Source organism: Coenobita brevimanus, chromosome 86 (genome assembly GCF_032717465.1).
Source record: "Coenobita brevimanus isolate Jiangsu-jjx chromosome 86, ASM3271746v2, whole genome shotgun sequence".
Lineage (NCBI taxonomy): Eukaryota > Metazoa > Arthropoda > Malacostraca > Decapoda > Coenobitidae > Coenobita > Coenobita brevimanus.
The window spans coordinates 31,429,483-31,453,853 of record NC_137039.1 but is presented as its reverse complement, the minus strand read 5'-3'; the positions used below and the strand labels follow the sequence as shown (position 1 = coordinate 31,453,853).

General features: G+C 43.1%; 1 protein-coding gene across 1 annotated transcript in view; it reads left to right on the top strand.

Annotated features, from left to right (window-relative positions):
* LOC145410752 (uncharacterized) overlaps positions 1-24,371 on the top strand; it is a 137,145-nt gene that overhangs the window by 34,848 nt on the left and 77,926 nt on the right. The window contains exons 3-4 of the mRNA XM_080280855.1: positions 12,922-13,096; positions 22,672-22,733. Coding sequence (XP_080136981.1) covers positions 12,922-13,096; positions 22,672-22,733 — 237 coding nt within the window. The remainder of the gene's footprint in view (positions 1-12,921; positions 13,097-22,671; positions 22,734-24,371) is intronic.

Here is a 24,371-nt window from a genome sequence, read left to right as displayed (position 1 = left end):
ATATTAAAAGTAGTATGTACGTGAAGTATGTGATTACGTGCCAGGATGTTAGGTTACGTGAACTTAAAAGAGAAACGAATTTGAGGTATGGAGTGTTAAAGTCCAAGAAAAAATGCAGTAGAAATTGAAAGTACGTGATTTTAAGTATGAAAGGATGTGAAGTAAAGAATTTAAAGATTAAGTAAACACTACGTGAATTTAAGTATGAGGGCACGTAAAATTAAAGACCCCCAAAAGTGACGTGAAAGTAATGACAGACGTGGGTGTGGGTCTGGTCACGTGGCTGCTACTCCTCCCTCCCCCCTTTCCTCCCCTTTCTCTCCTCTTCCCTCCCCTTTGAACGCTCATGAACCCGCCAGTCAAGGTCACGTTTTGCCCCCCCTTCCCCCCATCCACCCCTACCAGACCCTTACCACCTCCCCCCCACCTCCGTCACAATTCTTGCTCACCCGTACCCCCCCATCGACCCCCTACCCCTATGCTCACCTCTACTCTTTCCTTCCTATCGCCTTCCTCCTCTTCCTCCTCCTCCTCCTCCTCCTCAGTCGTCTTTATTACCTCCCCTTCCGTCTGCCCTTCTCCCCCTCCCCCTCCCCTTCCTCTCCTTCTCTACCATTCTTTCCTCCCCTCTTTGCCTGTTTCCTCTCCCCTCTTCCCGTCCTCGTCACCCTCATTCCTCACGCCCCTCTCTCCCCCGCCATTTCCATACCCCCTCCCGCATTCTCCTTTCCCCTCATTCGTTCCTCTCCATCTCCTTTCTCCCCCTTTCTCCCTCCCCATCTCTCTCCTTTTCTTTCTCCTCTCTCCCCTTTCTCCCTCTCCATATCTCCCCCTCCATATCTCCCCTTCTTCATCCCCCCCCTCTCCCTTCCCCAGCCCTCCTCGCCCCCTACCTGTTCACTGTTCTCAGTCACCCTCCCTTCCTTCCCAAGTTCTTACCTAACCTCTCCCCTCTCCCTGACTCAAATCTCCCCCCTTCTTCCTTGTTCATTCTTTCCTCCACTTCCCCCTCCCCTCCTCTTTTTCCCCTCCCCTGTCTGGCGTTCTTCCTCCTCTCTTTACCTCAGCCCCCCACCCTCATCAGTGCTCCCCTCCCTCTTTTTAAACTTGTCCTCCCCCTCCTTCCTCCTTTTCTGTCCTTGTTCTGTCTGTTTGAATGGTTTTGTTTGCTCTAACCTTCCCTATACCTAACAGCTGCCAAAGGACTGACAGGTCTCTTGCTGTTTGCTTTCTCTTTGTACTCCCCCTCCTCCTCGACTCTCTTTCTCCCCATCCTCTCCTCAGGCTTGTCTCCCTCTCTTTCTCCCTACCCCCTGTCCTCTCTTTCTCCTCTCCCCCCCTCTTCCCTCTTTCTCCCCTTCCCCTTCTTAACCTTTACCCTTTCCCCTCCTCGTCCCCCTGCAATTTGTCTCCCCCTCTTCCTCTTTTTCTGTCTTCCCCTCTTCTTTCTCTTTGTCCTCCCCTTCTCTTCTTTCTGTCTTCCCCGCCTCTCTCTCTCTCTCTCTCTCTGTTTCCTCTTCTTCACTCCCTCCCTCCATCGTTCTCTCCTTCCTCCCTTCTTTATTCTTACATTCTGTTTCCACTGCTCTCTTTCTGCCCTTCTCGTTCTCCCTCTTTCTTCCCTTTCACCTCTTTTCATTCCCTCCTTGCTCTCTCTCCTCACCTCTCTCTCTCTCTCTCTCTCTCTCTCTCTCTCTCTCTCTCTCTATTTCCTCTCCGTCTTATCGGGTATGCAATTTCCTTTTCACCTTTTCCATATGCATTCCTTCCTTCCTCGCCCCCCCCCCATTTCTCTCTCTCTCTCTCTCTCTCTCTCTCTCTCTCTCTCTCTCTCCGTTCCTTCTCACCACTATCGCCGTTATCTCTTCTCACCTTCCCATTTATTCCTTTTCTTGTCATTCATCTTTTCCTTTGCCTCATTTCCATGGTCTCCCATCCTCCATTTCCTTTCCCCTTTCTTCCTCCTCCCTCCTCCTTCCGTTTCGCCATCTTTTAATTTTGTCCTAATTTCTCTGCTTCTCTCTCCCTCCCTCTTTCTTCCTTGTCCTGTTTCCCCTTGTCTTCTCCCCTTCCATCTCTTCCCCTCCCTTCTTTTCACTTCTTCCTCCTTTCTTGTCTCCTCTCCCTCTTGTTCTTTCTTCCTTTCTTTTCTTCCCTTCTTCTTGCCCCCTCTTCCCTCCCTCCCTGTTATCTTATTTCCTCCCCTTTCCCCACCCCTTCTCTTCCCTTCTCTTTCCATTCTGTTCTTCCTCTCGTCTTTAAGCCTCTCCTTCCCTCCCCATCCCTGTCTTCGATTTCGTAACTCTCTCTCTCTCTCTCTCTCTCTCTCTCTCTCTCTCTCTCTCTCTCTCTCTCTCTCTCAATGGCATAAGGCAAATAAATGGAGAGTGACTAAGCAAATACACAGAAAGGTTTCGGGTGTAGTACGATAACAAGTGTATGAGGGAGAATGGCGCGTCGTGGGGGAGGGGATGGTACACGAGATTGGACAGAAAAGTTTATCGTTTATTATTATTATTATTATTTGAGGTTCACCCTTGATGTTTATTTTTCCTTTTATTTTTACTTATACGGTGTTAGAAAGCTATAAAGAGTCGGTAGGTATAGATAAGGAGAGGCGGCCCAACACCCCTTCAGAGGACATCAAGCATAACTGAAATCGGAGGGTCAGTTATCAGTGGTGTTGTGTGTAGCTGAAGTTGCTCAAAATGTTTATATATTACACCTCTACCTATTACATTTTACATATTACATTGAATCATTGTTTACCTATTACACATTCTTATTAAACCTAATCATTCTTTACATATTTACCTCTGCGTATTACGCATTCTTTACGTGTTCCATCTTTACATATTGCTCGTTCCTTATGTACATATTACACTGCTACATATTACACGTTCTTTACATATTACACCCACATACTGCGTCTATTTTACACCTCTTCATTCTTTACATATTTCACTTTTACCTATTGCACCTGATCACTCTTCATATCGTTTTAACATTGATGTAGTCAGTCAGTAACACGTGAGAAGCCTTTGACAGAGTAAATCGCTAAGGGAGCAGTGTTACGCAAGAGCCACTTAGAATACGGCCTTCGCAGTGAAATGTATGATCGTGTGAACCACTTAAGATCATGTATTTTTTTTTTTTTATCTTGCTGAATACGATATTACTCCGCTTAATTATACCTCGTACTGAATATATTGAAGGGCAGTGGTTCGTATTTTTTTCGGGTAAGAGGGCTTCCTAACACCTCTTTCTTAGCGATTTATTTTGGGACATGGCTGGTTAGTATCCTGTTGTACTTTATGTAGGCTATGCAGAATATGGCGATATCAGCAGGATATATGTAACACGAGAGTAAAGTGCATTAGGCAAAATAAATCGCTTAGGAAAATTTATTGGGGAGTTTCCATAATGACAAGAATTAGGATCTTTATCATAAACCTCCGTCTGGAAAGTCTCTCCTAAGCTGAATAAAATCGTCTGTAGGTATTGGGAGAGAGAGAGAGACGAGTAATACGACTTTGTTCTGCAACGTCTGTCTGCATGTTGCATGTATGTGGTTCACACACACACACACACACACACACACACTCTCTCTCTCTCTCTCTCTCTCTCTCTCTCTCTCTCTCAGTATATATAGAGTGTAAGAAGAGAATAACAGGGAGGGAGGGAAGGGTGGTGGAGGGGGAGGAGGGAGGGAGGGAGAGAGAAACCTTCCACGTGACAACTCCCCTCTCCTCCCTGCCTCCCTCCCTCCAACCATGTCGATAATCCACCTCCCCTCCCCTCACAAAGACAAGGCTGACAGAGAGAGAGAGAGTCATACGGTCCAACTTTGTATCCTGCACTCTTTCACTCTGATGACACATTTTCGCCTTTTAAGACAGATTTCTTAGTAGATTGAAGAGAACGTGGACGGCTCGGTCTGCTGGTGTGGGCGTGGATGTGGCAGTCAAAGTAAAAGGAAATGATATAGACCTTGATAACGCTGAGTCGGCCGTCCCTGCAACACACGAGAAATCAACTTACAGAGAGAGAGAGAGAGAGAGAGAGAGAGAGAGAGAGAGCGAGCGTTATATGGACCCCCATGTATATCAAAAACACACACACACACACACACACACACACACACACACACACACACGAAAGCTGAATAATCTCGTCTGGTGAGAGCCAGAATGAAACAAAGTTTTTCTCAAAGGGGTTAAGTTGAAGAGTGGGATAGGGTAAGGAAAGCTGTGTGTGTGTGTGTGTATATGTATGTGTGTGTGTGTGTGTGTGTGTGTGTGTCAGCCGTACAGGAAAGAGGAACATCTTGTGCGAGTAATAAAGCTTGAAGGAAATTTTATAGGAATGGTGGCAACTTATGGAGAGAGAGAGAGAGAAACATTGTCGTAGAGGGAATGACGCAACTCAGCCTCCCTGGCCCCCTCCCCATCTTCTCCCCTCACACACACACACACACACAGCACATACTTTCCTTCCGAATTGCTCTTTGTATCTCTCTCTCTCTCTCCGCAATTACTCATCGTACCCGAGAATGTGTGTGTGTGTGTGTGTGTGTGTGTGTGTGTGTGTGTGTGTGTGTGTGTGTGTGTGTGTTTACAGCTGAGTCATACACCCTCATGGATTACGCACACGCTTTGTCATACACGCACATGCATTCACACGCACACATCCCGGACGTATACATGTACACACGCACACCTTGATAATCCCTTTTTGGACACACACACACACACACACACACACACACACACACACACACACACACACACACACACACACACAGACTTCATTGATTTCTCGGCGGTTGTGGTTGGAATGTTGGTAGTTGTGGTTGATGGAATGTTGGTAGTGTAGAATATTGGTAGTTGTGGTTGAACTAATGTTGGTAGGCTAGTTGTGGTTGGAGGTATTGTTGGTAGTTGTGGTTGGAGGGTAATGTTGGTAATTAGTTTGAAGGCTACTTTTTGTGGTAGAGCGATGGTGGTAGTTGAAGTGATAGTTGTTGGGGTGACTGGTAGTTGTAACGATTGTGGTACTTTTATAAGCGATAGTAGTAGTGGTGGTGATTGTGGTAGTTATATAAGCGATAGTGGTAGCAAGGTCGGTGTTGGGTTTAATGGTTGTAGCAATAGTGGTAGTTTAATTGTTGTTGTTTCTGCTCAGGTTACAGTGTTGGTAATTGTGGTAGTAATGCAATTGTTGTGGGAGTTGTGGTTGTTGCTGGTCTTGTGGTGGTGGTGGTGGTAGAATTTTGTTTGTGGTTTTAGGTGACTGGCGTAATGATGATGGTAGTGATGGTACTGACGGTAGTGATGGTGGTCGTTATGGTGATGGTAGGTGTGGAAATGGTGGTGGTGGTTGTGGTGGTGGTAGTTGCGTGGGAGGCATTGCTGAGTCATCCTTCCTTCCCCTCACCACACTCCTCCTCCACCTCCTCCAAAAGGACCTCCTCCTCCTCTCCCTACCTCCTCCTCCTCGTCTTCCCACCTCTTTCTCCACCGCTTCCTCCTCCTTTCTTTTACTTCCCACCCCTTACTTCTCCTCCTCCTCTTACTTCCCACCCCTGCCTCCCCCTCCTACTTCCCGCCCCTTCCTCCCCCTCGTTCCTTCCTTCCTTTCTGTCTTATTGTCTTGCTTCCCATCCTTTCCTCCTCCTCCTCCATTTTATTTATCTGTCTGTATCTTCCGATCCAACATTGCCTTCACCTTCACCTTGCCAAGGAGAGAGAGAGAGAGAGAGAGAGAGAGAGAGAATTATGAGAGAAGATGAAAGAGGATGAGGAAGAAAGCTGTGATATTGATTGTAATGTTGGTAGTTCATGTTAGGCGATGGTGGTAGCAAGAAGATGGTGGTGGTGGTTGGTAGGGATGAACGTTATAGTAGTGGTATAATGATTGTGGTAGTTGTGGTAGTTTTTCATAGCTTGCACCTGTCTGTCAAGTTGTGGGAATGGTCATGGTGGTGGTAGTAGAGGAGTATGGGTGGTTGTGTTGGTGGGAGTACTGGTTGTGTTGTTGATAGTAGTGGTGGTATTACTACTACTACTACTACGATCTTACCTACCATGTCACCTCATCCATACGACGGTTATAAGCGAAGGGGTTAAATGAAGGCCAAATCTAACCCCTCCAGTTCGAAAAATCCATCCAGACCAAAACAAAACCGTCTGGAATAAGCAAGACTAGAATGAAAAATGTCTTCGTCGGTCAGAATGGGTTGTGACGGGTGTGGTTTTGAGTTGAGGTCGCCTGGTGGTCTAGTTGGCTAAGGCGATCCAATCAGATGTGGATCATATGGGTTTTAAGTCCGAGAGTTGGTTGGGGTGTAATGGTCACAGAATGATACTCGTGGAGGAGCGACTGGCCACCCTTTTCTTGAATATCGGGATGAAGTAACCTTGCTGTAATAGATCCCTAAGCTTGTTATGGGCAGGATGGGATGATTGATTGATAGGTAGGTAGGCAGGTAGGTAGATTGCTGTTTTTAGGTGTACCGGTAGTGGTAGTAATGTAAGAAGAAATGCTGGTAGTTATGGTTACAGTGGTGGTTGTTAGTGGTAGTATTTATTGCTTTGAGAGAGAGAGAGAGAGAGAGAGAGAGAGATTGGTGGTTTTTAGTGGGAGTATTTATTGCTTTGAGAGAGAGAGAGAGAGAGATAGAGAGAGAGAGAGGTTTGGCAGGTTAGGTAGGATGCAGAAAAAGATGTATACAGGTGTGTGTGAAAGCAAGTTTTGGCAGGGGAGAGAGAGAGAAAGAGAGAGTTTGGCAGGTGTGGCTGGACTCAGATAAGAGAGGCACATATGTGGTGAACAGCTGTTTGAACAGGTGGAGGAATGTGTTTGTGTGTGTGTGTGTGTGAGAGAGAGAGAGAGAGAGAGAGAGAGAGAGAGAGAGAGAAACACAAAGACTACCATCGCCACAACAAACCACTACCATGACTACCATTATCTAGAGAGAGAGAGAGACTAAAGGAAAATGAACAAAACCGCATAGAGGAAATTAACACGTTTTAAGAAATCATATAATGCTGGTAGACAGTAAGTGCAAAAATAATATAAACAGTGCAGTCCTTTTTGTATCTCTGCTTCCTTATTTCCTCCCTTCCATCTTTTCTTCCTTCTTTACCTTCTTCCTTCATTCCACGTAAAATATTGATGGCTTGGGGGAAATCTGTAATGTAGTTATAGAATATTTGTTGGAAATATTTGAATTTGCTGCCATTGCCTTTCTACCTTTCTTCCTTTCGGGTTGTTGTATCATCTCTCTTTCCTTGTTTCTGACCTTCCCTTTTATCTTTCCTCCTCACCCTCCCTCCTTCCTTCCTTCCTTCCTTCTATCCATGCTTTCTTTTCCCCTATACCTCCCTTCCTTCATTCATTCATTCTGATCCTTCCTTCCATCCATCCATCCATCCTTCCTTCCTTCAGTTCGTCCATCCTTCCTTCCTTCAGTTCGTCCATCCTTCCTTCCTTTAGTTCGTCCATCCTTCCTTCCTTCCGTTCGTCCATCCTTCCTTCCGTTCGTCCATCCTTCCTTCCTTCCGTTCGTCCATCCTTCCTTCCGTTCGTCCATCCTTCCTTCCTTCCTTCCGTTCGTCCATCCTTCCTTCCGTTCGTCCATCCTTCCTTCCGTTCGTCCATCCTTCCTTCCTTCCGTTCGTCCATCCTTCCTTCCTTCCGTTCGTCCTTCCTTCCTTCCTTCCGTTCTCGTCCATCCTTCCTTCCTTCCGTTCTCGTCCATCCTTCCTTCCTTCCGTTCGTCTATCCATCCTTCCTTCCGTTCGTCCATCCTTCCTTCCTTCCGTTCGTCTATCCATCCTTCCTTCCGTTCGTCCATCCATCCATCCATCCATCCATCCTTCTGGGTGGTATTGGGGAAATTTTATGATATTGGTTGAAGTTGGGGTTGTCAATATCTAATCATGCGTCCCTATCCTTCGTTTCCTTCCTTCCTTCCTTTCCCACCTTCCTTCCTTCTTCCCTTTTTCCTGCACACTTCGTTCCTTTCACCCTTTGTGTTCTACCTATCGTTCAGCTCTTCCTGTTAGCTCTCTCTCTCTCTCTCTCTCTCTCTCTCTCTCTCTCTCTCTCTCTCGTGTGTGTGTGTGTGTCTCTCTCTCTCTCTCTCTCTCTCTCTCTCTCTCTCTCTCTCTCTCGTGTGTGTGTGTGTGGTGAATCAGGTGCGTCAGAGCGAACTAGTACTAATAAAGGAGAAAGTAGAGAAAGCGGTAGAGAGTAGAGTAGGCTGGTTGAGAGAGAGAGAGAGAGAGAGAGAGAGAGAGAGAGAGAGAGAGAGAGAGAGAGGAGTATTGATTATTGTGGGGGGTGCCGTCCAAGTAAAGGGGTACTGCTCTTCGGGTCTTCCTCCTCCTCCTGGTTCCTGATGGTGGTAGTTGTGGTAGGATGGTGGTGGTGGTGGCAGTTGTGGTAGGGTGATTGTAGTTTTGGTGGTGGTGGTGTTGATGGCAGTGTGGTAGTAGTTGTGGTTGTAATAGTTGTGGTAGGGTGGTGGTAGTTGTGGTAGGGTGATTGTAATTTTGGTGGTTGTGGTTGTAATAGTTGTGAATGGATGGTGGTAGTTGTGGTAGGGTGATGGTAGTTTTGGTGATTGTGGTTGGATAGTGGTAGTTTTGGTGGTGATTGGATGGTGGTAGTTGTGATTAGATGGTGGTAGTTTTGGTGGTTGTGGTTGGATGATAGTGGTGGTGGTGGTAGTTGTGGCTGTGGTAGTTACGTTTGCATGATGGTGGTTGTGGTTAGATGGTAGTGCTGATGATGGTTCTGTGATGATGGTAGTTGTGGTTGGATGGTAGTGGTGTATCTGGTTGTTTCTTGGTGGTGGTTTTGTTAGGCTTCAGTATGGTGGTAGTGGTTGTGGTAGCTGGTGGTAGGATGTGTGTATGGTTGTAAGGTGGTGGTAGTTGTGGATGGTTGGGATGGTAGCTGGTGGAACGATGCCGATTTGTTTATGGTTGTATGGTAGTGGTTGGTGTGGTAGCTGCAGATTGTGGTTGAGATAATGCTAGTGTGGTTGCTGGTGGTGCAGGGTGATGGTAGTTGTGGTAGGTTATGGTACAGTGGTAGATTGATGGAGTGGTGGGGAGTGGTAGTTGTGGTTGGAAAGTGCTGTTAGTCGTGATGGGTGGTGGTGGTTGTGGTTGTGGTAGGATGGTGGTAGTTGTGGTTATGTAGTTGTGGTTGGATGGTGGTAGTTGTGGTTATGATTGTGGTTTTAGGATGGTGGTTGTGGTAATAGCAGGATGGAGATAGTTGTGATAGGCTGTGGTTGTGGTAGAGTAGGATGGTAGTAGTTTCAGGCTGGAGGTGGTGGTAGGTGTGGTACCAGATGGTTGTGGTTGAGGTTGGTAGCCGCGTTGTGGTAGGTGATGGTTGTGATGGTAGTTGTGGTGCATGATGGTTGTGGTAATAATAAGATGATGGTCTTCAGTGGTGGTGATAGTTGTGGTAGCTGTGGTGGGATAGTGGTAGTAGTTTTAGCGGTGTTTGTTGCAGTTAGGATTTAGTTGATAGTTGTGGTAGTTGAATGGTAGTAGGTGTGGGGTAGATGGTAGTATTGTGGTAGTTTTAGGGTGGTAGTGGTTGTGGTAGCTGGTTATAGGAAGGTGACATGGTAGCAGTGGTTTGTTATGGTTGTGGTAATGGTACTTGTGGTAGTCTTTTTTTTCGTATGGTAGTCATGTTATGGTTGCCGTGGTGGTTTGTTCATGGTACGGTGCCTACCTTACTCCTCGTTGTGGTAGTTCAGGGAGTTGTGGCTGGTTAGGTGTCTGGTAGTTTGAAGTGCTTGAGTCGCTGTGGTAGCTGGCAGATGCTGGTTGTGAATGGTGGTGGGTATGTTGGTAGTTGTGGTAGGCGGATTGTGGTAGCTGTGGTGGTAGTTGTAGTTGAGTTACCTTATGATGTTGAGGGGGATTGTGGTAGCTGTGGTGGTAGTTGTAGTTGTTACCTTATGATGTTGAGGGGGATTGTGGTAGCTGTGGTGGTAGTTGTAGTTACCTTATGATGTTGGTAGTTGTAGTTGGTTTGGCGGATGGATTGTAGTAGTCGTGGTAGGTTGGTTCTTATGATGTTGGTAGTTGTGGTAGTTGGTTTGGTGGGTGGATTTTGATAATCATGGTGGTAGTTGAGTTCTTCCGATGTTGGTAGTTGGTATGGTGGATAGATAGTGGTAATTTTAAGTAAAGAAATATTGGTTAAATTTGTGGTAGGCAGTTTTGGAGCATTTAGGTTATTGGTAGTGGTGGTTGGTGCTGGTAGTGGAAATGTTTGTGATGGTGGTAGTGGTGGTGGTTTGGTATAGCAGTGTGTGGTTGCTGAATGGTTAGAGCGAAAAATTCTCTCTCTCTCTCTCTCTCTCTCTCTCTCTCTCTCTCTCTCTCTCTCTCTCTCTCTCTCTCTCTCTCAGTGCCATCAATCTTTTTCTTTCACAACTTTCATCCATCTTCCCTCCCCTCCTCTCCCCTCATCCCACCCCACCCTCCTTCCCTGCCTCCCTCCCTCCCCACATCCATCTCTTTCCTCCCTCTTTTGCTTAATCTGTCTTTCCCCTTCCCTCCTCTCTGCTCCCCACGTCCCCTCCCTTCTTTCCTCTCCCCTCCCGTTCCCATCCCTCTCATTTTTCCCTGCCTCTTCCCTTCCCCTCCATAATCTGCCCGTAATAATAATAATAATAATAATAATAATAATAATAATAAATAGTAATAATAATAATAGTAATGATGACGATGATGATGATGATGATAATAATAATATTTATAATAATAATATAGCAATAACTGGTAAAAAAAATTGCTGCTACTACTACTACTACTACTAGATTTATTCTCTTCGCGATATGGATTCTAAGTTGGAATTATGTTAGGCGGTATCATTAAAAAAAAAATATCGTATATATAGCACTGACGAGTTAAGATCCCCCCCCCCTCTCTCTCTCTCTCTCTGCCCTTGCCTTATGCTTAATTTGTCTTCCCTTTCTCTCCCCATCCCTCCCCCTGCCCCTTCCTCCCCTGAATCCCCTCTCTGTTCCCCTCCTCCTGTCCCCTCTCTCCCCTTTAGCTTAATCTGTCTTTCCTCCCTCTCCCCTCTCTCCCCTAATGGTCTTACCCCTCTATTTATCTCCCCTCCCCTCCCCATCATCCTCTTCAACATATCTCCTCCCTCCCCCCTCCCCCCATGTGGTTCTTTCTCCTCTCTTCCTCCTCCCTTCCTCCTCTTCCTCATTCTCTTCATTCTTTCTCCTATTATTCGTCTGCCCCCCTCCCTTTTGTCTCTCCCCTCCTCCTCTCCCCATTTCTCTCCTTTCTTTCTTCTCCTCCTCCTCCTCCTCCCTGTCTTTCCCTCCTCCACTCTCTCTCTTACCTTCTTCCTTCCCCTTTCCCTTTCCTCTTCCATACCTCAACTCTTTGGCTGGTATCCACCGTATAAATAGCTGTGTGTGTGTGTGTGTGTGTGGAGAAAGGACACAACAACCTTTGGCAGTGTTTCGTGTGTGTGTGTGTGAGAGTATATCCGAGTTGTGCATATATCTGCATGTGTGTACGTCGTGAGTTGCATATGTAGGTTTTATGTATGTACGTGTTTGTGTATGTGAATTTTGTATGTACATTTTACGTGTTTCTGTACGTAATTGAATATGTGTTTTTGAACTCCTGAGTTATCCATGTAGTCTAGGTGTACACCGGAATGACGCACACAGTTTTACCTGTATGTACGTTTGTGTGTGCAGCCTATAGATACAGGTGTGTGTGTGTGTGTGTGTGTGTGTGAGAGAGAGAGAGAGAGAGAGAGAGAGAGAGAGAGATTCACTACCTCCAGACGATTATATTTCTTTAGGGGAGAATTTTCGGAATGCATGGATTTTTTATTTCACATCCTTCACTACCCCAGCAACCCCTTCTGCACGAGTTTCCCCCAAGCTGAATAAAATCGTCTGGAGGTAGCAGCAATGGATTTAAATATGGCGTCGTGGTGGTGTAGGAAGGGTTAAGTTCCTGGTAGATGTATATTTTTTGTTGTTGAGGGGTTGTAACTTCATGTAAATATTTCGTGATATTTTTGTGAGTCAGGTTGTGTTGTTTGTTGTGGCTAGTTATTATTATTATTATTATGTATATTAGTTTTTAGGTAACTTATTTTTACTGGTCTCGTGGTTTGAGTAGTGTGTGTGTGTGTGTGTGTGTTTGGTCTTACGAAACACATGGAAAATTAAATTGAAGTAGGTGTTACGAGAAAGAAACAAATCCCATCATCGTAGTGAAGAGGTTGGTGAGCGTGTTGACAGGGTGGGAGAATGTTTGTAAATACTGATAGGTGGATGATTGCAATGTTGAAATGTTGCGAAATATTGGCATGTGTACCCGACTCTCTCTGTCGCGTTGATCGTTTGATAATTGGAAGTGTTAGAGAATATACTGTAATCATGTGTATGGATATTATTATTATTATTATTATTATTATAGGGGTGGTGGTACAGAACATTTTACAACTGATCAGTAGATGCTTAGGAATATTTGATTGCCAGAAGAATGTAGGCTTGTCCCTTATTATTATTATTATTATTGTTGTTGTTGTTCCAAAATAACAATTACTGACCGACTTAACACAGTTGTTTTTAATTTAAATTTTTAAGAATATCTACAGCCTCTCTGATTGCAATATTTATTTTAGCTGAATGGATATTTAAATATTTCGTTAATTTATGTATACATATATTTATACCAATATATTTATCAGTTATAAGTGCGTGTGCGTCATTTTATTTTATTTATTTATTTTTTGCTTAGAAATATTTTGATATTTTATATATATATATATATATTTTATATATTCCATGTTCTATATTTCACATCGTTTTTAACTCGTATTTTTTCCTTCCTGCAGGCATGACGGGTCCCCATACAAGAACCCCATTTCGCCCCCCATGGCCTCGCGGGCGGGGGCGGGGGGATACCCTGCCTACCCCCCCGCTGGTGAGGTGGGGGGCGGGGGGGGCCGGTACCTACAGCAGCCCCCCTTCGTACCGTACCCCAGGGAGACGCACTACGTTAGGCCCGCGGTGAGTTGTTGTAGTACCGTAGTTGTAGTTATGGTAGTGGTGGTGGTTGTGGTAGTTGTGGCGGTAGTGGTGGCAGTAGTGTAAGTTGTGATGGTTGTGGTACGTATGATGATAATTGATGTGTCGTGTCTAGGGTTATGCCGTGTTTACTTTGTTACGGATTTACGTCGTTTTGTAGCTTATTTCACGTAGCTCAGTGAAGGGCAACATTGCGGCTCCATCCATTTCATAACACTTCTTCGTGACTGGCACCGTATTCTAGGGTCCATCCATTGCTAGTTCTAATCATTCAGGATTCAGAGATGGCTGGTTTGGTCCAAGTTAGAATTAATGAGGATAGTGAGTTGTTGAGTTACGCCTTCACGTGGTGGCACAGATATAACCACACAACACCGCTGCCTGGTTATACAAACGTCCCTCAGCTCCGTTCCTATCCCCCAAAAGGTGAGTTGGCTGCAGGGAAAGGGTAACTTCAGCCTGCAGTCAACCGGGTTCGTGTTAAGATGAGCCTAGGTGTGCAATAATTGAAACAGCAATAACATAGTAGTGGTGGATTTGGTAGTCGTGTGGTAGTTATAGTTGTATTTTGTGGTGGTGGTGGTTGTAGTGAGGGTAATATTTATGGTTGTGTTGGTTTTAGTGGTGGGTGGTTGTGGTAAGTGATGATGGTGCAGTAATACTAGTGGGTGTGGTAGTGGTGCTGGTTGTAATGGTAGGGGAAGTGGTGATAGTGGGTAAGATTATTATTATTATTATTATTATTACAAAGAATGGAAGATGTAGAGAAGCCAGACTTGTCCCTGTGAATATAACTACAGGTAACCTTAGTCAGATTTAGGTTTCTTTCCTTTCGAGGCGACTGCTTGTAGTAGTAGTAGTAGTAGTAGTAGTGGTGGATGGAGGTGATTTATAATAGTTATAGTAGTAGTACCTGTAGTAATAGTGGATCGAGGTGATTTATAATAGTAGTAGTAGTAGTTGCAGAGGATGGAGGTGATTTATAATAGTAGTAGTTGTAGTAGCAGTAGTGAATGTAGTTTATTTAAAAGCCGTAGTAGCTGGTAGTAATATTGTAGTGATGGTGGCAGTAGTGGTAGTTGTAATGATAGTGGTAGTAAGGTAGTGGTATTATTGGTAGGCAGAGTAGGCTAGACGTTGGTGGTGGTGTGGTGAGGTGTGGTGACTCAGTGCTCTAGTGGTGCTGGTGGTGAGTGCAGGTGGGGGTGGTGGTGTGGTGATCTGTGCTGTATTGATGGTGATCGTGGTGGTGGCGCAGTGCTGTAATAGTGATGGTGGTGAGTGTAGGTGGTGGAGGCAGTGGTGGTGGTGGTGGTTAGTGCTGTATTGATTGTGATGGTGATGATGACACAGTGCTGTAGTGACGATGGTGGTGATGATTCTGTGCAGTAGTGGCTGTAATGGTGGTGGTGATCCAGTTCTTTAGTGATGACGGTGGTGAGGGTTCTGTGGTGGTGGTGATTTAGCTTTAAGGTGTGGCGATGGTGATGCGTTGATGATTGCTGGTGGGCGTGGTGATGTGATGATGTTAGTGTTCCATTGGTGGTGATGTGGTGTTGACTCTGCTATATTGATGGTGTTGGTGATGATTGCAGATAGTGATGATGATGATGATGGACAGTAGTATTGTGATGGTGAGTACAGATATTGATATTGTGGTGAGTGCTGCTGTGGTTTGGTATAGTGTAGTGATAGCGATAACATGTGGTATAGTGTGATACAGTGATGGTGTGATGTAGTGTGCTGGTGTAGATGATGATGGTGTGGCGTGTGATGTAGTGTGCTGGTGTAGGTGGTGATGGTGTGGTGTGTGATGTAGTGTGCCAGTGTAGGTGGTGATGGTGTGGTGTGATGTAGTGTGTTGGTGTAGGTGGTGATGGTGTGGTGTGTGATGTAGTGTGTTGGTGTAGGTGGTGATGGTGTGGTGTGTGATGTAGTGTGTTGGTGTAGGTGTTGATGGTGTGGTGTAGTGTGTTGGTGTAGATGATAATGGTGTGGTGTGTGATGTTTTGCTGGTGTAGATGATGGTGTGGTGTGATACAGTGTGCTGGTGTAGATGATGGTGTGGTGTGATACAGTGTGCTGGTATAGATGATGGTAGTGTGTGCAGGTGTAGATGACGATGGTGTGGTGTGTGCAGGTGTAGATGACGATGGTGTGGTGTTGTTTGGTAGTGGTGATGGTATAGTGTAGTGTTGTAGAATATAGGTAGTGGTGTATTGTGTTATGGTGGTGTTATTTTTGTTTAATGTCAGGCGCTGGGCATAGATTTGACAGTCCGTTCCCTGTGGTCCTGCAGTTTTTTTTACGTGTCAGATGTGTGTGGTGTGGTGTAAGGTATATTGCGGTTTTTGGTGTGGTATATTGTGGTTTTTGGTGTGGTATATTGTGGTTTGTGGTATGTTGTGGTTTTTGGTGTTTGGTGTGGTGTGGTATGTGGAGTAGTGATGTGTTTTAACTGGTGTGTGTGGTGTGGTGTGATATAGAGTGGCGGTGTATTGTGGTATGTGGAGCAGTGATGTGTTGTAACTGGTGTGTGTGTGGTGTGGTGTGATTTAGAGTGGTGGTGTAGATTGTGGTATTGCATTTTGTGTGGATAGCGTGTTGTTGTGGTGCTGTAGTCTAGATGTGGTGGTTGTGATGAGGTAGTGATGTGGTTATTGTGATTGGTGTGGGATGTATGGTGTTACCGGTGTAATGATGTTAGTAGGGTGGTGGTTGCTACAGGGTATGGTGTAGAGGTTAGTTTGGTGTGGTATAATGGTGAGAAGTACTGTATGGAGGCAGGTGGTGTAGTGGTGTGATGATGTGTGGGGTGGTGTGATGGTGAAAATGATATTATATAATGATATTGTGTATTGTAGTGTAGTGTTGGGGTTAATGGTGTGGTGTGATGTAGTGGTGATGAGGTGGTGTAGGTGTGTGATAGTGGTTGTGTGAGTAGCATCTTTTTAACGGTGTGTTGTAATACTGTGTGATGTTAAAGTATTACTGTATATTGATGGGAAGGTAGTTTGTTTATGTGTGTGGGTGTGGTATATTGGTGTGGCAACGGAGGTATGGTGATGCCGAGTATGGTGAAAAATAAGGACGGTGATGTGAAATAGTTGTAGTGTTGTGTTCTAGTGACGGGAGATGATGTGTAAAGATTGATATTGGTGTGGTGATGAAGGTGGATGTGTTGAAAATAAGTTTGATAGTGGAAGTGTGTGATGTGGAATGTGATGATGCGATTGATGTATTTATAGTGACGTAGTGATGCGTAGGTGGATGTGGTGTGGTGAAGGAACGTTGGTTTGTGGTGATCTAGAGGATGTTTCGAAGTGATTGATGTATTGAAAGTGATGGTGTGATGTTTACATGGGTCTGGTGTGGTGAAGAGCTGTAGGTTTGGCGGTGTTGAGGGTGTGATGGTGACAGTGGTGATGATTGTGGTGTGGGTGTGGTGCTGGTTAATCCCTTAAGTGTGATGATGTTTTTAATTCCTTCCGTGTATTGTGTGATGAGTACGGGAAGTGATGAGTGATGCATGTTGTGATTATTATTTGTATATTTTATGGTCAGTTATGGTGTCAGTTTAGGTTGAAAATATTTGTGATGATCATGTGGGTAAAAGTGATGATTGTGATGCCGTTTAGGTAGTTGTGGTGAGGGATGTAAACTAGTGATGGCAGAAGGTTGAATATTGTGGAAGGCTGTGGCCGAATCTTTGTGGTGGTGTGGTGAATAAACATTTATGGTCCTAAATAGGTAATAATAATAATTATAATAAAAACAATAACAACAGAGCCTACCAGTAATGCATGTGAAGAGTGTATGTGGATAAAATTATTATAACGCCTATTTTATCACTTCTGTACGTTGCATTGGAATACCAATTTCATAAACCGCATTACCTGCCCGTCGATATTTTGTTTTCCGTTAATTTCCGTTGCAAAATTTCGAAAACAGTAACTGCCGCTGGCGAATTATATCTTCGGGTTTTCCACTCCACTTTTCGGTAGCGGTCGCGATGGAGCCAGTTTCCCCCTTTTTACTGAATTTCGCTGCGTTCAAAGGCTTATTGTAACTTGGCTTTTTATTCCACTAACCTTATTCCGTTGAAGATGCAATTTGAAAGCTTCTGGAAGTTTAAAAATGGCGATCCTGGTTGTGTTTGGTTGCGAGAAATTCTAAGGATTTTGCACACCTTATGAGTGACAATTTAATATATTGTAATAGGTTTTCATTGTACATTGTTGCATATAAAAATTTGGTTTGTGGGGATGTGGTTTATTCGCCTATCCAACAGCTTTTCAAAAATCGAAAAGCGAGCCGATATAGTTTGTAATTAAATCTACGGCTTTTGCACTCCACACGCCAACTGTAAATGGAAATAAATTTAATATCCGGCCTTTTCACAGTGTTGCGTCCATGGCATTGCAGTTGCGTAGTTGCGATTAAAAGGTAGTTACGGTTTTGTCCTTCATGGTTGTTGGTATTTGGGGAGACCTCAACTTTCTCGTGATTAGGAAGATTCTCGCATTTATTTTCGTTACGCCAGACGATTTTATTCAGAATGAGTCATGGGAATTTGAGTGGTAATTTTATAGTTCTTTTTTACCTTAACTTGGCCATTTTTTTTTTTTTTTTTCCCAGTCACCCGGTAGTTCATTGACAAAGTGCTACGGCTCTACATCCTGTCTATAGCACTTCTTCGTGACTACAATCATGTTCTGTAGTAATGTATTAGCTTTCAGGATCGAGAGATAGATTTAGGCCAAGTTAGAACAGAAGGAGTATTGTGCCATTAATCTCAATAAACTAAATTTTTATTCCCGATATTGTCAGACGATTTTCCTAAGTTGAGAGTGAGTCATAGGAGCCAGCATTTCATAAGACTTCAATTTATTATTATTATTATTATTATTATTACCGGTATTATTATTACATCACTTAAAAATCAGGACGGGTGTGTGTGTGAAATGTAAGAATTCCGTTATTCCGTTAGAACAGGATCGTTTGAATTTTGCTTAATCAGACGCTGCCACGTTGATTAAGCATTGGAGCATTTATTACCACGTTTATTGCTGATTTGTTAATTAGAGAGGCAGAAGGTTTGCCGGGGAGGGGGAGTGTGACCGTGGAAATTCGCGTATACTAAATTGCAGAAGAGAAATTTGACTATTGGAGGAGTAAAAAATCGTGTAGACTAAATTTCAACAGAAACAACTATTCGGAGAGAGAGAGAGAGAGAGAGAGAGAGGTAAACGTTAATGCTGATGATGCTTGTGGATAAGACTGGATAAACCGTCATCTGGATAATCTGACCTTTGCTGTCCAAGTGTACTCTGGATTTAGTTCTTATTCTCTTCAGTACGAGAGGGAGAGAGGGAGATTTTATGACTACATCCAGATTATTTTGTTGATCTTTGAAGCATCTCGAAATGGAAGGGTGAGATGTAGTTCCGTATATATATGAAAAAGTTAAGTTTGTAGATACCCGGTTTATTTATTATTTTATTCTTTATTCCACTATGCTATTTTCTATTTTCCATTTTATTTATTCCATTATTCCTCGACACAAGATTAAATTTCGTACACAAGCAAGAGATTCGTTCACGCAGGAAGAACGAGGAAGGAAGAGCTGAATATTCCCGTGCCCCTTGTGCTTCCTGGAATTACACCTAATTTAAGGGAAGGAATATTATGTCACCCCAGACGTTCAGGGAAGTTGGGATTTGAAAATAAATCTATGGGTTTTGCACGCCATGTTATCACTGGTTAATATTGGAGGTCTTTGTTATATACGATTTGGATATTTTTGTGAGTAGTAGTGTTTTGTGTGTGTGTGTGTGTTACTACATGACAGTATTGTGATACCAACTCTAACGTACGGAAGTGAAGCTTGGACGTTGTTGGAAGGACACAAGTCAAGAGTGAGAGCAGTGGAAATGAGTTATTTAAGAGGAGCCTGTGGAGTCACATGGAGAGACAGGTTGACGAATGAGGATATAAAGGAGCGTTGTGGTGTTGATGTGGATGTGATAGGAAGCGTTATGAGGAACACACTGAGGTGGTTTGGCCATGTGGAGAGGATGGAGGGTGAGAGACTGACGAAGAGAGTGTATGTGAGTGAGGTGGAGGGGGAAAGAGGGAGGGGGAGGCCGAGGATGAGATGGAGGGATGGGGTGGAGAGGTATATGAGAGAGGGGGGTGTGAGCTGGGAGCAGGGGAGTGAAATGGCGGGGGACAGGGCGACTTGGAGGCGATTTGTTTGTGGCCACCCCAAACGGGATTGAGGCGTCTGGCAATAGATAGATAGTGTGTGTGGATCCATACCGTCACGAAATTTTGATTGTATAAAGCGAGAATAGCTGGATTCCCCCCCCCCCTCTCTGGTAGCATTAAAAAAACCATCAAGTGCATTCTCCACAGCGAAAGTGTTAAATACGAATAACAGTTTGAAATAGTAAATTCTTGTGGGGGGGGGGAACATCCAGCATCATGTGTTAGTAGGAAGGTTGAGGAAGAGATGGTGTGAGGATGGTGGTGGTGATGGTGATGAATCATGAAAGTTGTAATTATCTTCACTGGCCTTGCATTTTTAAGCAACAACGATAATAATTTTAATCATAACCATCACATTCGCCATCGGAGACACGTAGGCTCAAAATTTTGTGTAGTAGACTGTAGACTCAGTCAAAGTAGTGCTCCATATTCGTCATTGAAACTGCCAGAGAAACGCGTATCTCGTAATTCTGAGAATTATCAAAGGAAATAAATATTTAAAGGAAGTAAATAATCTAAGTAAATGGATAATCAAAGGAAATAGTGTAATTAATCAAAGGAAATAAATGGAGAAATAAAGTAAATGAGTAAATTATATAAATAATAAAAGGAAATCAATAAAGGATATAATAATAAAATGAAATAATATAAATTTTAAGGATATATGCCGCCTTGAGAGGTCTAAATTGATAGACATAATTCTAGATATGAAAAAAACAAAATTGAAATGTTTGACATCAACAGGCAGGCTGAAATAGATGCTTTAACTGTGAAAGTTTAACTGTTGATTTTTTAGTCACGCATATAACAGTAATTTCACAGTAAAGTTGTATCTTCAAAATGATTAAAGTTTAAACGTAAAAGACAAATAATTTTATTAGTAATTGGAGGGTATAAAGCAAACTTTAGATTTTTAAGTAATTTTTATAGTTATTGGAAACCAGAATTTTTTTTATAGTACAGTAATTGCAAATTTAATATATTCAAGTAATTTTTATTGTGATTAGAACATAAAGCAAACCAGCATTTCAAGTAATTTTTATAGCAACGCTGGTACAATGCAAACCAGTAATTTTGAGTAATTGCAGCGCAAAATGCAGCCTTTCAAAAAATAATTCACTAGCAGATAATCGATATACGCAACAGCCCGACTCAATATCCCTATCTCCGTAATCACCCTCGTCATCTCCGCGTATCGCCTTATCGTAAGACGCAGTTAATGAAGGGCCGGAGTAGCGAACCACGTGACCTCACTCCCGGAAATAGCGCGGGCAGTGCTGATGTCTGCTAAGGCGGGGTTACGTTGTGGTGGTGCAACATTCGGAAACAGGTTGCAGATGGCGCTTTCGCGGAATTTATTTAAGTTTCTTTTTTACGCGATACTCGAAGAAATGTTTGTGGATATATTTGAATTTAGTTTTCTTTCATATTTTGTTATTCTCTTGGTGATTCTCTAGGAAATGTTTGTGAATATTATATATATATATATATATATATATATATATATATATATATATATATAAATATAAATATAATACCGACACCTCTAATCTGATGTATGGATTTTTTCTTAGATTTCCTCTGTTCATCCTCTAAAAAAAAGGTGATACTCTAGGATTTTTTTTTTTTTTTTTATACAGGAAATGATTTGATGGTTACGGGTAGCGCAGAGGTCATTGGTATTTGAAACGTTCCTGGCAAGGTCAGGATGCCGGTAACGATTTCTATGGTCGATTTTATTCCGCGCGGAACATTTATGCCATTATTATTTATTATTATTATTATTATTATATTTAACATCCAAGCGGATTTCTTAAGTATTTGGCTTCTTTTTCGTCATTTTTGTTGCGATCTTTGAGACGAGTTAACGAAATATTTTATAATCGTCGAACTCCTTGGTTTCAGTAAAGGTACGGGATTTATGTAGCTGGATTTTATTTCTTTTTGATCCACTGGGGAGTTTTTGAGTTTTTTAAAGCAAGGAGTTTGTTTATAAGAAATTTGTTGGTGTTGAAGTCATGGCAGTAGGTGGTATATTATTAATCACATTTCATAGTTATGGTTGATCAAGTGATTTGCTTCTGGTGGTGCACATGGATGCTTTGGTTTGGTGATAGTTGTAGTTTTATGAATATTGTTTATTATGCGGATTGCTGAGCTTAGGGGAAACTTCGATTTGGTGGGTTTGGATGTAGCCTATAGTAATCCATGCACCACTAAATTCGAATGAAATGGGTGATATAAAATAAACGTCTGACTATACCCTTTCTACTCTGACGGCCTAAAATTGCTTTCCCTTGATGCTGAATGCTGAGTTGTAACGAGATTATTGATAGAATATGATGCTAGTCACGAAAAAGTGCTATGAAAAAGGATGCAGAGTTGTGTTATTGTCTTTCCCACTGCGCTGAGTGAAAAAAAAAAAAATGCAAAAGGAAAATCTGGGCCAAGTTGAGATGAAAGAATTGTAGTTTAATTAGACATCGTAGTGTTGGGGTTATATTTTGTTAGAAGTTATTTGTGAGTTTTCTTCATTTTTCGTTTTTTTTTCTTTTTTCTTATTTCTGGTGATGTTTATCCCGTTACCGGTATGTTTTATGGAAGCTTATGGTCCGTGTGTGTGTGTGTGTGTGTGTGTGTGTGTGTGTGTTTGAATGGTAATTATCACAGGTGTCTCATGCAGTGTGTTCACCTGTGTTACTTCCTGTTTCATTGTACAGTAATATAAAGCTTCATATTTTCAACACAAGGGCAAGGCAACATAACAGACCGTCCCAGCCTAGGAATATTAGTCAGCAAAGTAGAGTGAGAGGTTGATGTAGGAGAAATTTAGTCCCTACTGTACCTTTATTTTTACAACTTGACTGATTTTGTGCCTGGGTGCTTTGACTTCTCTCTCTCTCTCTCTCTCTCTCTCTCTCTCTCTCTCTCTCTCTCTCTCTCTCTCCATTTTATTTAACTGTACTGATATTGTTTCTGGCAGGAGTTTATTTAAAAGCCATCACTAAAATTATTTCTACTTTTGAATACTTTTGGTGCACAGTTTTATGTACGTCTTACTTATAATATTATTACTTGTAAGTAAATGTTTACACTTTTATATTGAATGATATCAATACATGAACAATTCTATCTACATGAAACAGAACTATAGTTACATTATCAATACTTATATTTTATTGCATATGCTTTATTATACCTGAATTATATCTACGTAAGCTTGAATTTGTGCATGATATTCTGTAGGCTACGTGAAAGTGTTGTACTTATACTTCATAGTTTTTCAGACTGACCGGCCGGCCATGCTGCCCCACGGGACCAGGAGACCCACCATTATGGGGCCGTTTGGGTGAGTCTCACACCACACCACACCCAGTATACCTTGCCACCACACAACAGCCTCACCCTACCACACTACACCCCACCACACCCAGTCCTGCATCATCCCACCACACACCACCACACCCAGTCCTGCATCACCCCACCCCACACCACACCCAGTCCTGCATCACCCCACCACACCACACCCAGTCCTGCATCACCCCACCACACCACACTCATTCCTACATCAGCCCACTACGCCACCACACCCAGCCCTGCGTCACTCCACCATGCACCACCACACCCAGTCCTGCATCACCCCACCCCACCCCACCACACACACACACACACACACACACACACACACACACACACACTTGGAAGCCCAACTAAAAGCCAGCGGTTGTGAGGAAATTGCATCAGCTCTTTCCCGGATATTTTTTTGTTTACGTGCAAATTGCTAACGATTGTTTTTATTAATATTTCCCGGGCCTCCAATATTCTGGCATAAAAGTTGGCGATGGATTCTCAGATGAACCCGAGTATCAGGTGGGAATTTTTGTCCCCACGTACGCTTTGAGAATTATTAATCTGCGCAACTCGAGAGAAATTTGCGCTGACTATTCTTTTGCTGTTTTTTGAGTGCTGATCTTTGTTTTTAAGCCTTGGCGCTGTTTCTGGTATTGGTTTAGTAAATTCTAAAGCGATTTAGGGTGCTGAAAGTAAGAGACAAAATCATCTTAGTAGACAAATTCATTTTTATCCAAACTGCACCTGTTAATTTTTATAAATGATTCTATCGCCTTCTACATCTGTATTTTTGGGCATTGTAATTGTGTCATTATTTACGACATTGAAAGTAATTGGACTAATTTACCTCGTCGCTGTACACCCGAGGAAAGTTCTTCCATATACAAGTGCTTGCCAGTTCGGACCTTTATGCGTGAGACAACCACAAGTGAAGCAGTAGCCAGACACTGAAATGTCTCTGGTACACCACAGTGTCAGAGGGGAGAGGTTAAGGGAGGAGGAAGAGTGGGGGAGCCGATAGTACCTATCCCTCCCTCTTCCATCTTCATCCTTCTCACACAGTTACCAGATAGATGAATGTTGACTAATGCTTCGCTGCCACTTGTCATTTTCTATTTCGAAGTGGTAAGCGAATGTATAACGCGGAAGTTTCGTCGGGTGTACAAACCAAGCTTTTTTAACTGCTGGTGGCCGGGATCTGAATTTTTATATTATCTTGTACTGACCAGAGGAAAACTCACACTAATGAAATATTGCAACCTGCCCACAAAATTAGGAAATGTGAATTGGAGATGCTGTTGAAATTCGGTATCCCTTAAGCAGTATAAAAAGAAAAAAAAAAAAAAAATGGTAACGGTGGGTGTGCAGTGACGTCATCAACCTGGATGCGCGGACAGGGCGGCCAAGATGAACCGTGATACGCTTGTCAACATTTGAAGTGACCACGTGGAGCCTGCACCAGAATTTCAGTTTTCATAGTGTCAGAAACTACTGAGACGTCAAGAAGTCAATCCAGAGTTGTACAGATATACCAGGATGTTCTGCAAGCCGAAAAGAAACAGCGTAATGCAGAAACTTAACATAATCGGTGAAGATCCGTATGGGATATGCTACCTTACCTTGGATCTCAGACATC